The sequence below is a fragment of the Pteronotus mesoamericanus genome, unplaced genomic scaffold (genome assembly GCF_021234165.1).
Source record: "Pteronotus mesoamericanus isolate MK-2021 breed Mesoamerican mustached bat unplaced genomic scaffold, CSHL_Meso_final contig_1193, whole genome shotgun sequence".
Lineage (NCBI taxonomy): Eukaryota > Metazoa > Chordata > Mammalia > Chiroptera > Mormoopidae > Pteronotus > Pteronotus mesoamericanus.
Window position 1 is genome coordinate 127,818 of NW_026555039.1, and position 12,508 is coordinate 140,325.

A 12,508-nucleotide genomic window follows, 5' to 3' on the forward strand; every position below is an offset into this window, starting at 1 on the left:
CCCCAGTGCGGACCTAGGCTGGGCACTCCGGGCCCCGAGGGTTCATCAGGAACGCCTGCCGAGCCCACGGGGCGTGGGGGTGGGAAGCTCTTAAACAGCAACAAAAACAAAAGAGGATTTCATCTGCAAAGCAAGAGGGCTGGAGCCTAAATAGGGGTCTTTTCTAAAACTCAACAAAGCTAAAATTAAAGGGGAAAAAATGGCTTCCAAGTGAGGGTGTTTTTTCATATGCTTATGTTGAAAATGCAGTCCTGCCTGGTATTGTGTCCTTTGGAGCCAAAATAAGACAGAGTCCTTTCTTAAACAGATTTCTCTTTCTGGCACCCCACAAGAGACTGGGACACTTCTGAACGGCCACATTCTCTGGTTTTTAAAGCAGTTCCTTGTCTGACCTTGAGCTGAATGTCCCTGGGACCCTAGCGTCCCCTCTAAGAATACGGAAAACTGCTCCCCCCTCCACCCGCCCCCGGAATTGTTTCCTGGTGCTTAGCTTTCTGTCCAGCTTAAGAGTATATTCTTAGGAATTCCTCCTACCCTCCGTTTTCTGTCTTTCCCACGTCCATCGCCAGGACAGAAGGCAGAGAGGCTCTGGTGACCAGTGTGACCGAACCCAGAGCAGGCCTGCCCGCTTTGGAGGGCAGCTCGGGAGCCTGAAAGAGTCTATGCATCGGAAACTGAAACTGCGCCTTGGATACTGACGGAAGTTAAAGACCGAGTTAGTCAAGTTTGAAACGCCTGCAGGAACACAGAGGAGCGGATTCCTGGCCCCTGGCCCCTATCGCTTATAAACGAGCCAAGAAAAAAAAAAGTCACCTAAAAACCTTGTACGTGCTCATACATTGGTCCTGAATTGTAAAGATCCTGTTGTTTGAAAATTTGCCAGTGTTACGGTTAATTAGCAACCCTTATCAAAATCTTAAAAAATCAAAATTAAAATACAAAAGCCAATGTACCGAGCAGCCCCCGAGGCTGGTGGGGGGCGGAGGGACGTACGCAGTTAGGAAATCTGGCGCGAAAGGGGTGACTACGGTTGCGGGCGCCGCGCTCGCCCCCACCGCGTTTTGTTCAGGAGCTGGGCCCGGGTGGCTGGCGGGCAGGCCCCGAAGGTCTCCGATCCAGGCGCGCGGTAGGGCCGCCCCTCCAGAGAACACTTGTCACCCGGCGTCCCAGCCCGGGAATCTGCGGGAGGCCGCAGGAAGCCCCGGAAGGACGGCGAGAAGGAGCGGGCGCGGGCGGCAGTGACTCAGCCGGGAGCACGGGGGTGGACGCACGATGGGAGACGGACTGGCGCGCTCCACCGGGAGGCGGCGCCGGGCCTGGAGGGGTTAAGTGGGCGGTACCGGCGGCGCCCCGCCCTCCCGGCCTCCGAGAGGCCGCAGCGCTTGGCCGTATTTATAGCGGCTGCTCCGGGCGCGCCGCGTCTCTCCCGCTGGCCCCGGCCGCGGCCTCACTCGGTCGTACATTTCCCTACCCCGCGCTCCGCAGCGAAGGCGCCATGGAGCGACCGGCGCCCCTGGCTGTGCTGCCCTTCTCAGACCCTGCGCACGCGCTGAGCTTGCTGCGCGGCCTGAGCCAGCTCCGCGCCGAGCGCAAGTTCCTGGACGTGACCCTGGAGGCGGCGGGCGGGCGCGACTTCCCGGCGCACCGAGCTGTGCTGGCGGCCGCCAGCCCCTACTTCCGCGCCATGTTCGCCGGGCAGCTGCGCGAGAGCCGCGCCGAGCGGGTGCGCCTGCATGGCGTGCCGCCAGACATGCTGCAGCTACTGCTGGACTTCAGCTACACTGGCCGCGTGGCCGTGAGCGGCGACAACGCCGAGCCGCTTCTGCGCGCCGCCGACCTGCTACAGTTCCCGGCGGTGAAGGAGGCGTGCGGCGCCTTTCTGCAGCAGCAGCTAGACCTGGCCAACTGCCTGGACATGCAGGACTTCGCCGAGGCCTTCAGCTGCGCGGGGCTGGCGAACGCGGCGCAGCGCTTCATTCTGCGCCACGTGGGCGAGTTGGGCGCCGAGCAGCTGGAGCGGCTGCCGCTGGCGCGCCTGCTGCGCTACCTGCGCGACGACGGGTTGTGCGTGCCCAAGGAGGAGGCCGCTTACCAGCTGGCGCTGCGCTGGGTGCGCGCCGACCCGCCGCGCCGCGCAGTACACTGGCCGCAGCTGCTCGAGGCCGTGCGTCTCCCCTTCGTGCGCCGCTTCTATCTGCTGGCGCACGTCGAGGCTGAGCCGCTGGTGGCGCGCTGCCCTCCCTGTCTGCGCCTCTTGCGCGAGGCGCGCGACTTTCAGGCGGCGCGCTACGACCGCCACGACCGCGGGCCCTGCCCCCGCATGCGCCCACGCCCTTCCACCGGCCTCGCTGAGATCCTCGTTCTCGTGGGAGGCTGCGACCAGGACTGCGACGAGTTGGTCACCGTCGACTGCTACAACCCACAGACGGGCCAGTGGCGGTACCTGGCCGAGTTCCCTGACCACCTGGGCGGAGGCTACAGCATCGTAGCGCTTGGCAACGACATCTACGTGACGGGTGAGTGGACTGGTCGGGAGGACCCTAGGCCGGCCGACCGCACCCCCACTCCCAGGGAGGGGTCTCTGGGGTTGGCTTCCTGCGCCCCTGACGGAGGGAGCATGTCTCCCTTACCAAGAAACCCACAGAACCTGGAGTCCGGGACCGCACCTGAGTACAAACGGTCACTTCCCCTCAAGCTGGTTAGTGGGTACGGTTCTATAGAGTCGATACTTTGGACCTAGAAGAAGAGCCTCTGGTGTGAGTGGGGACAAACAGCTGCCTGTGGGTTTCTTTCCCGCGCTGCGGGGCATACCTGGGTAGCCCACTCTTCAGGGAGGCGCCACTCCCCCCCGCCCTTTGGTTGGAAGATCCTGGGGCATTCACCCTGCACAATGGGTGCTTTCTTTTTATGCGTGTGGGATCCAGCGACATGCTTGGGGCTTGCGCCCTGTGATACATCCGTTCTCCCTTCCCAGGGATTTCTCCCAGCTGAGCCACTCGAGTCTCCAGATGCTCACATTTTGTCACCGGTGACCAGGTTCCCTTGGGTTTGCACTTGGGAAGTGAGCTGTGAGTCACATGGTGTTTAGGCTGCTCCTTGCCCGGCGACTGTAAACACAGTCACATGCTAAGAGGTTTTCTTCCAGTTACTTGGCTCAAACCCCAAAACACTGCCGAGTCATGCTGGGCGGGCCCCAGCCCGCCCCAGTTCTGGGCTTCTCCCACATTTTTGATTAAGGATAAGTCTGGGCGCAAACAGGAGGCTGCCTGCCTTGGTGGGGTGAGGAGGGCGGTCCCTGTGGCGGCTGTATAAGGAAAGGCGCTGGCCAAGTGTGCGCTGGCCCCCTTGGGAGGGCTGTCCCAGGCAGGGCACCTTGGGGCTGGGCCCTGCCTGGCGCATCCCGGAGACAGCCAGGTCTGAGACCTGCTCCCGGGTTCCCAAGGGACTCAGCGCTGACAGAGGGAGTCATCCTGGCGTAGGGACATGTTCCACTCTGTGGCCACAGCTTCCTGGGCCTACAGCTCCAGGTCCAGCCTCTGCTGGCATCTCCCAGACCAGCCCCTTTGCACTCTGAGGTTAACCCTGTGTTGTAGGGGAGCCATGCCCCTGCCCCCAAGTCTGGCCAGGGAATTCCCTTCCCAAACTGGTCCTACTGGCCCCAGCTTTGCACACGCTTCCATAAATGTCTCAGCGGAGCCGCTAATGGGTTTAGACAGGTGGCTGGGTTGGTCCAAACAGCTGCCTGTGGGGAATGTTGCTGGGGAGAGAGCGGCCTCAGCTGCCTCGGACACGGTGCTCCCGTAGAAGGAAGAAGGCCTGCACGGCGGACTTCACTCAGCCTGTGTCCTCCCTTTAAAAAGCTCAGGGCCGGGCGCCGGATAGAATGTCCTGTCTGCTTTGCGGGCGGCGCCACCCTCGGGGTGGGGAATGCACCCCTGGGGTCCTGGGGTCCCTTCCCATGTGGGAGTTTGGACTCCTGGGTGGATGGGTTCAATTCACATTTGCAGTCAGTGCTGTTGGGCTTTGACCTTTTTTTTTTTGAAATATAGATAGAAGAGTATACGTATACAGGGGTGGGCCAAAGTAGGTTTAGAGTTACGAATACACAAAACAGTTCTATTCTTGTATTATTATTTATTCCTTATTGTACTCCTAAGTGGACTACTACTTTCGCTCCACACTATATTTGTACAACCTGATGAGTTTTTCCCAAAAAGACATGTTGCTCACCTGCACCTAAATCAGGCAGCAGAGCCCGGAAGTCCATTCGGGGCGTCACTGTCTGTGTGGGGTCTCTTGTTGCAATGCAAAGTAGATTTCTTCCCAGCTGCTCCGGGCACAGCCTTGCGGGGGCGGGGGGGCGGTGTCATGGCCAGGAGGCCTGGGATTTGGTGAACAAGCCCCTGTGCATCCCACTCACACGCTTGGTGCGCCCAGGAAAACTGACTCTGGGGCCTGAGGTCCTGGTCTGGTTCAGGCGCCTGATGGAGATTGTGGGGTCCAGGCCAAGGTTGCTGTTTACTTAGAATTGCGGCCCCAGGGCCTTTGCCTGGCCTGCAGAGATCAGGCGATTTATTTTTATCCTTACTCTTGGTAATGCTCACTGATTTTAGAGAGAGGGGAAGGGAAGGAGAGAAACATTGACGTGAGAGAAACACAAATCCATTGCCTCTGGCACGCACGTAGACTGGGAATCAAACTCACAACCATTTGGTTAGTGGGGCGACGCTCCAACCCACCAAGCCTGGACTGATGTGCCAGTGTTTTTATGGCCTGACGCTTGGCTGTCCCCGTGGGCGGGGAGCAGTGTTTAGCGTCTGCATTGCCTTAGCCCCAGCTCGGAGCCCCAGGCCTGGGTGTCGGTGAGAGGGGACGCGTGTTTCCGTCCAAGCCCAGGGAGGTCCATCCCTCCCCTGGAGGTGTCCTCTTGGAAGTTCGGGGAAGGCGTGGGCGGGTGACTCATCCCAAGCCAGCGTGGACTGACGTGTCTGCTGGGCCGTGCGTGTCCCGGCAGGTGGGTCCGATGGCTCCAGGCTGTACGACTGCGTGTGGAGGTACAACTCGAGCGTGAACGAGTGGACAGAGGTGGCGCCCATGCTGAAGGCCCGCGAGTACCACAGCTCCTCTGTGCTGGACGGGCTGCTGTATGTGGTGGCTGCGGACAGCACGGAGCGCTACGACCACACCACCGACTCCTGGGAGGCCCTGCAACCCATGACCTACCCCATGGACAACTGCTCCACCACCGCCTGCCGCGGCCGGCTCTACGCCATCGGCTCCCTGGCCGGCAAGGAGACAATGGTGATGCAGTGCTACCACCCAGACACGGATCTGTGGTCGCTGGTGGACTGCGGCCAGCTCCCGCCCTGGTCCTTTGCCCCCAAAACAGTGACTCTGAACGGACTCATGTATTTCATCAGGTGAGTCTCTGGAGCCAAGGCCGCCGCGTGACCTTTCTGCCCAGGCCCCCCGTGCTCAGCGCACGCCCCTGGTCTCCCCTTCACACGGACGAGGGGCCTGAGGCCCGGCTGTGTGTTTCTGACCTGCGGCCTCCCTTCTGCTGGTTCTCAGAGCGGTTTCTGTGAGTGTCTAGGTTTTCTTAATGAAGGGACCCCAACGGTGGTGAAGTTGGGTCCTTTCTCAGAACCATCCTAGGTGCTAAATACAATGCGTCCCTTTGGCTGGACTCCCGCCTGGAGCGCTGTTTGCATGTGGCCTTTGTTGTTGAACAGGACCTGGTCCTCTCAGAGGGGTTCTGAACCTTGAAAAGACTGGAGGAGACCTTTTTGGGCACTTGAGTCTTCGGGGGAGATGTGGCTTTGTCAGAGGGACCCTTTGCTCACCTCGCAGAGTGTCCACCACACTCAGGCAGGGGCGGGGGGCACCTCTCTGTTTAAAGCAGCGCTTGTGTATCCATTCCCTCCCCGCCTGGCCTGGTACCCGGAGGTCCCATGGCTCTTGATGAATGGGTGCTGCTGTCCAAGAATCCCGCCCCCACTCTGGGCTGGGGCGGGGGGGCGTGGGCTGGTGGGGAGCAGACCCCGGAGCCACCTGTGGGGGTGACGGCAGTAGCCGGTGCACGTTGGGGCCCTGGATGTGGGGAGCACTGTGCTGCCTGCCTCCTGGGCGTTTGCATTGTTGATCTCCATGACCATCGTCCCTGTCTCAAGGATGGCAGAACAGGCCTCTGGGTAGGGGTAGGGGGCTTCCAGCCTTGGGCTTCAAGGGGCGGTACAGGGTTTGAGCTGAGGACATCTGCCCAGGTCCCTGGGTGGTGTCACTGCATCGTGGCCTCCCGGGCAGGCTGTGGCCCTGGCAGCGTAGAGCAGAGGTGGGCGACCGGGCATCCGCGTGTGTTGACTAGTCACAGCCAAAAGCTGCCTCCTGCTGGGCCCGGGGACATCCAGGGAGCCAGGAGCCCCCGCCTGCTGCACCCACCTGCTGCTTCCCGCCCCGGCCCGTAGCCTGCCCAAGGTACGGACCAGGGTGAAGGAGAAGGGACAGGCGGCGCTCCCCTCTGTCCCCTATCAGTGTGGGACTTTGAATTGGGAGCCTCAGAAAATGGGTGTGCTTTGCTGCTCGGTCCCCCCCACCCCCACCCCTAGCTTTCCCTCCCCACTCCTTCCCAGACTTTGGTGAGCATGTTCAGACAGGGCATCACTTGCAAGTGGGCCAAAAGGCCCGGCATTGCCATAGGCCAGGCATCACCATAGGCCAGGAACCTGGTGTCTGCTCCCAGAAAGCCCTGGCATGTCAGGCAGCCCCTGGTCCTGTAAAAAACATCACCTGACCCTTCCCCCAGTTCCGCCTCCATAGATCCCGGTAGATGTCTCCACGGGGGTGGAGACAGCTATAAATACAGCTTATCAGAGTGCCGGCCCCTCGGCTGGCTTCCAGTGCCTCCTGGTCTCAGCTACTTGTCATTACTACACCGGCCCACATGGAAGCGTCGGGGTGTCCCCCGCACCCATCCTTAGCTTAGGAAGGGTTTAATTAGGCTCGGGAGGCCAGGGGAGGCAGGCTCAAATCTGCCCCCCCCCCCACACCTGGCTGAGAGCCAGCAGTCAGGACAGACAGCCACCCCCCCCCCCCCCCCCCCCGCCCCACACACACTTGTCCTCTGGTGACCGGTGGGTCTGACGCGCTTGTGTCCAAGCCACCCTGCCCAGTTCGTGCTCTTTGGTTCCTGATGAACCACAGAACCCCCTGCCTGGACCCCCACCTACAGGGCAACTGCTGTTGGGAAGCTGTCTTCCCCGGAGGCCGCACCTTGTCACCGCTCCTGTCCTGGGCTGTGAGAAGCCACCACTTGCTCCTTCCTCCACCAGCCAGGGCCACCTCGGTCCCCATTTAGGGTGGCTCCCTGTGGGGGCGGGGATGGGGGCTGGTGTCTGCAGAGGGAGGGGCTGGCAGCTCTGTCCAGCCTGGCCCGTCTGGCTGCGGCTTGTACTGCCTCTGCTTGGGGCGGACAGCCCACTGGGGTCCGGTCTTGATTATCGTCGTATGGGCCACGAAGTAAGAATGGCTTTCACATTTTGACATATTTTGAGGAAAAAAGTCAAAGTAACAGTACTGTCTCCTAGGCTGTGTGAGTGTGTGAGGTTCAGGTTTCTGCAGCCCTTACCCCAGGTTTGTTGGCGGACGCCTGTGGCTGCACTTCCCGCTCGTGAGGGCCCGAAACATTTACTCTCTGGGCCTCTTGCTGACCCCAGGTCTGTGATCATTGCTTCTGTTTTGGGGGAGCACCTTTGCTTTTTGAGGCTGTGCCTTGGAGCCTCTTATTGCAGGGGTGGGGACACTGGCAGACAGGGTGGGCCCCGGGGGGAGAGCATAGCAGCGCCTTTCCTCTGCAGCCGCGGTCACCCTGCTGGGCGCTGAGGGCACAGCAGAGAACCGGGTGGGGCTGATGGCAGTGGTGTGGGCAGTGGCTGAGGGCCGGCCTGAGCACATAGGAGCTCGCAAAGGGGCTGGGGGGAGGGGCGGCCTGGCCCAGAGCGGGGGGCTGTGGGAGGCTGTCCCTGAAGCGGTGGCCAAGTCCAAGTCGGAAGGGTAAGGAGGAGATGGGCGGGAAGGACCCTGGTAAGTTCCAGCGCCGAAGCCAATGTGGCCACCGCGAGGGGTCTGGGTGGTGGGAAAAGGGTTAAGCACCTTGAGGGTGTGATCCTTGGGCTCAGAGAGCAAGGCCAGAGGTAGGTGTGGGGCCTAAAATCGGGGATGGGGGCCCACTGGCCACTGCGCTGTCAGGTGGCACCAATGACAGGTCCTTCACACCGGGGAGCCCTCCCTCCGCACTCAGCTCTGTCTCCCCACCCCCGCAGGGACGACTCTGCCGAGGTGGACGTGTATAACCCCACGAAGAACGAGTGGGACAAGATCCCATCTATGAATCAGGTAAGTGGGCGCTGGAAACACGGGCTGCTGGGGGGTGGGGGGCACGAGCAAAGGCCCTGGGGCGAGGTGTGCGAGCTGTGGTCCTAGAACAAGCGCTCAGCCCAGTGTGGCTGGTGCAGCGTGAACAAGCCCAACAAACGGGGGTGGGGAGGGCAAGGTCAGACAGGAGGTCTCCGGGGGCTGCCCTGGGAAATGATGCATTTATTGAGCGCCTGCTGTGTGCCCTGAACAGGGCGCCCCCGCTGCCGCAGCTGCCAGGTCAGGGCTCGCCTTCTCCCCGCTTGTCGAGGAGAGCGCGGCTGAGCCCGGGTGTCCTGGAACCAGGAAGCCAGGGCAGCGCCCGGCCGCATGGGCAATCCCTGAGCCCCGGATCCACCTACATCCACCTGCATCTCTTTCTCTTCTGTCTTCCTTTCTAAAATCTACGAACCTGCTCTCACACTGCCTCTGCATGGCTGATGTCCCCACTCACAGCATCACAGTTTGGCATCTTTACACTTAAGAAATGTGATGTCAGGTTTTTCCTCCCAAATGAGCCGCACACACTCATTATAGCAAATCTGAGATAGTCCAGCCTTCCAGCTCGGAGCCCAGGCTTTCGGTCAAGTCCCAGCTCTGTGACCGTCAGCCACACACAGCTCTGCTTTCCCGTCTGGAAGGTGGGGCAGACAGTGGTGCCAGTCCTAGGGGGCCGGTGGCTCTCACAGGGAGACTCTGCCCGTCGCCCCCTGGCCGCCATAGGGACTGGGCGTGGGGCCCGTGTTCAGCGGTGGGGCATAGGGAGGGCGTCGGCCTGCCCTGGGGAGCGTGCGGACCAGGGCTCCCGACGCCACGGCCAGAAGTGCTGAGGCGCCCCTGCCATGGAGGGGCCTGCCAGCCACCACTCACCTGTCCCTCTTGGCCCACAGGTGCACGTGGGGGGCAGCCTGGCCGTCCTCGGAGGGAAGCTGTACGTCTCAGGGGGTTATGACAATACGTTTGAACTGTCGGACGTGGTGGAGGCCTATGACCCTGAGACTCGGGCGTGGAGCGTGGTGGGCCGGCTCCCAGAGCCCACCTTCTGGCACGGCAGTGTCAGCATCTTCCGCCAGTTCATGCCGCAGACGCCCTCAGGTGGGCGTGGCTTTGAGCTAGACAGCAGCACCGGCGACATGGACGTGGGCCGGCCCCGGCCGCCCCAGAACCCCCAGGAGCTGCACTAGCCCCGGCCTGGCCCAGGGAGGGCCTCGGTGCAGGTGACCGGCACCTCAAGGGGCGACGACCCCCTCCTTTGTGCTCCAGGACAGGTTGGGTGCACCAGGTGGTACGGGCACTCTTGGGCTGCTGAGCGAGCCTCAGGGCCTGATGCCGGGGTGGTTCTGTTCACTGGGAACCCAAGTCACAGCTGCTGGAGCCGGGGCCAGTTGCGAACGCCCCTCTCTTCGACCAGGAAGGGCTGCCTCCCTGCTGGCTGCAAAAGGTCAAACTCCCCTCCTCCCCCAGAGTTGCCCCTCTCCCAGCACCGACTGACTTGCTCCCACCATGGGAGAGGAGGGCCACTTCTGGGGCATGAGTGGAGGGGGACAGGTCCCCCCACGAGCATCAGAACGACCTTCCTGCAGGCCCTGCCACCCTGGGTGTTGGGAACCAGGCCGACGATGGCTGCAGCAGGGTCCCAAGTTCTCCGCCCAGTGCCAGCCATCTCCCCAGATGAAGGGGGTCGCACACCAAAGCACCCTCGCAGGGTGGACCTCCAGCTGGGGAGCTCAGATGCAGGGGCGCAGGACGATGGGACCTGGGTAGCCACGCAGGGGGCCCAGAGGGACGTGCCCGGGGTCTGCTGTCTCCGGTGGCCTGGGCTGAGGCAGACACTGGCCGCTCCCACCTACCCCACTCCAGCCAGCCCGTCTCCATGCTCCTCTTGCCCCTGTGGGACCCCTCCGGGTCCGTTGGGGTGCGACGGGGCGAAAGCCTGCAAGTACAAGGTCGCCGCTCCTGCCTGGGCGGCCCAGGGAGCCTGCCTTCGGGGCCTGGCCAGGCAGGCGGCTGCGGGCGCCCTTGCCAGCCTGTGGCCCGGAACCCCGCCGCTCCTGAAGCAGGCCCTGGGCGGATTGGCCTTGTGGGGGAGCTGCAGGGTCTGAAACGCGGTTTGGCCTTTGCTTTAAAGAAGGAGGCAGCCGGGAGCGGGGTCTGCCGCGATTTGCGCTCCGTCGCAGGGCCTCTGCGGGCGCTTTCGGCAGGGGGCCTGGGGTGGGGCTCCGGGGGCCCCGCAGTGCAGGGGTCTTTTCCCCTGGGACCTGGAGCCGTTTCCTGGGTTGGGTGGCCATGTCCCCCCAAGGTACCGAGCATAGCTTTGCTTTAGTTCATTTTCCTTCCAGAGGCGGGGGTGTTTGCATTTTCCTCATTAGAGGAGTTGAAAGTAAGTGCTCCCTGAGCAGCCTTTCCCAGTGAACTGACGAGAAGCATCCTCACCAGGAGGAGCAGGGGCCAGGCGGCCATGGTTCTGGGGAGGAAGCCTTGTGATCTTCAGGGCCCCCGCGTGGGTCCTCCCGTGGGTGGTGTCGTCACTCCAGGTTAGACAGGGTCCAGACAGCCTGCCGGAGTGGCCTCTGCTCACCGCCATCCCTCCCCGTCCCCTCGGGCTCCTCACTCACCTGGTCACTCGTCGGCACCCTCCCGCGGGCTCCTGCCTTCAGCCCTCCAGGCCTGAGTGTTCTCCTGGGCGAGTCGGGTCCGGTCTGGCCCCTCCACAGCCCTCACTCCACTTCCTGGGGCGGCCGTGGCCTGCGGCCCAGCTGCCTGCCTGGCGGGCCCTCCCGTGCTGTGGGGTGGCTGCTCCCTGTTCCCGTGCAGGCAGGACAGCCTGTGACCTGTCAGTGGCAGGGGACAGCGGGCAGGGCCAGCCTGCTGGGGATTGATCGAGCCCTGCTCATACACCAGGCACTGAGCTCGGTGCCAGAGGCCGCCCTGCTAGGTTAGTGTTGGGACTTGCCACCCGGGTGGCGGTGGCTGGTGTGACAGGTCATCTCAGGGCCTCCAGGGGAAGGTTGTGTGGAGGCCTTGGACTCGGGCGCTGCGGGCCCCCTTCCTCAGGGCTGCCTCCACGGAGAGCCCTTGGCCAACCCGAGAGACTGACATTTTGCGGAGGGTGGACGTGCGCTGTGGCCGCTGGGGCGCTGCTCCTCTCCGTCCAGGCGGGCGTGGCTGTGGCCCAGTCATGGTCAAGTTTTCCCTGGGCAGTGAGGCATTATGTGAAGCTTTGTGGTTGAGACGGGGCTGCCAATGCTCGTTTCTTGCAAAACCAGCCTTTTCCGGGCCCTCCCTGTAGACGCTCTCATGGCGGGGGACCAGCATCCTGGGTTCTTCCTCGGTTCTTCACTGTGACTGCCCTCGCAGGGCCGACCACCCCACCGCCTCATGGTGGCCTGGGTGGCGGCTGCCGTGGAGAGAGGGCTGGGTGTGCTGCCTCCTCTGGGTCCCCACCACCCAGGTCCCGTCTTTGGTTTAAAAGACTAAGGGTGGGAAGGGGAAGCAGCAGCCTCCCACTGGAGGAGGACTAGGGGCGGCCCCCCAGAAAGGTCGGCACCCCCAGGCACAGATCCCGGCTGCGGGGCCCCGCCACTTGCCGACGTCTACACTGACCTGGGGGCAGAGGGTGGGGCCGGCTGGGGGTGCGACTGCGTCTGTGTGTTGGACGCACACACCTTGATGTGTCTACAAGACAATTAAGTTATGAGAGTTCAGTGATAGTATTTAATGCTGATCTACGACGTACTGTGTATTTATGACTCAGACACCCTCCGGTGTCCTGCACCCAGGGGTCAACCCGAGGGTGGGCAGGTTTGCGTATTTATTTGTCTGTTCTGTAGGCCTGTGTCCAGAATCCTGTCAGGTTTTAGGATGCCTTCAATGTGTACTTTTTGAAATAAAAACGTTTCCTATACACTTGGTGTCGTTGCTTTTATCCTGCTATGTCTTAGAGACTTGGTTGAGGCCAAACTTATGGGGCTGTCTGTGCCAGCAGGGATGGGGCTGCGTGGAATGCCCAGGACTCCTGCTAATGGCCCTGGGGACAGCCTGGCTGGCCCTTCCTTGAGTCATGACAGGGTACAAAATAGACGAAGCAGCCAAGGCCGAG

The 12,508-nt window shown here is 62.1% G+C and overlaps 1 protein-coding gene across 1 annotated transcript; it reads left to right on the forward strand.

Moving 5' to 3' along the window:
• The first annotated feature begins 1,425 nt into the window (after window positions 1–1,425).
• KLHL21 (kelch like family member 21) lies at window positions 1,426–12,312 on the forward strand. The gene is made up of 4 exons (XM_054583826.1): window positions 1,426–2,516; window positions 5,015–5,420; window positions 8,319–8,391; window positions 9,300–12,312. Exons 1-4 carry the CDS (start codon window positions 1,496–1,498, stop codon window positions 9,591–9,593), a joined length of 1,794 nt encoding a protein of 597 aa, XP_054439801.1. The 5' UTR covers window positions 1,426–1,495; the 3' UTR covers window positions 9,594–12,312.
• Window positions 12,313–12,508: the final 196 nt, after the last annotated feature.

Coding starts and splice junctions, on each gene's coding strand:
- KLHL21 (XM_054583826.1), top strand. CDS start 1,496: ATGGAGCGACCGGCGCCCCTGGCTGTGCTGCCCTTCTCAGACCCTGCG. Junction 5,421..8,318: donor GGACTCATGTATTTCATCAG/GTGAGTCTCTGG, acceptor CCACCCCCGCAG/GGACGACTCTGCCGAGGTGG. Junction 8,392..9,299: donor AGATCCCATCTATGAATCAG/GTAAGTGGGCGC, acceptor CTTGGCCCACAG/GTGCACGTGGGGGGCAGCCT.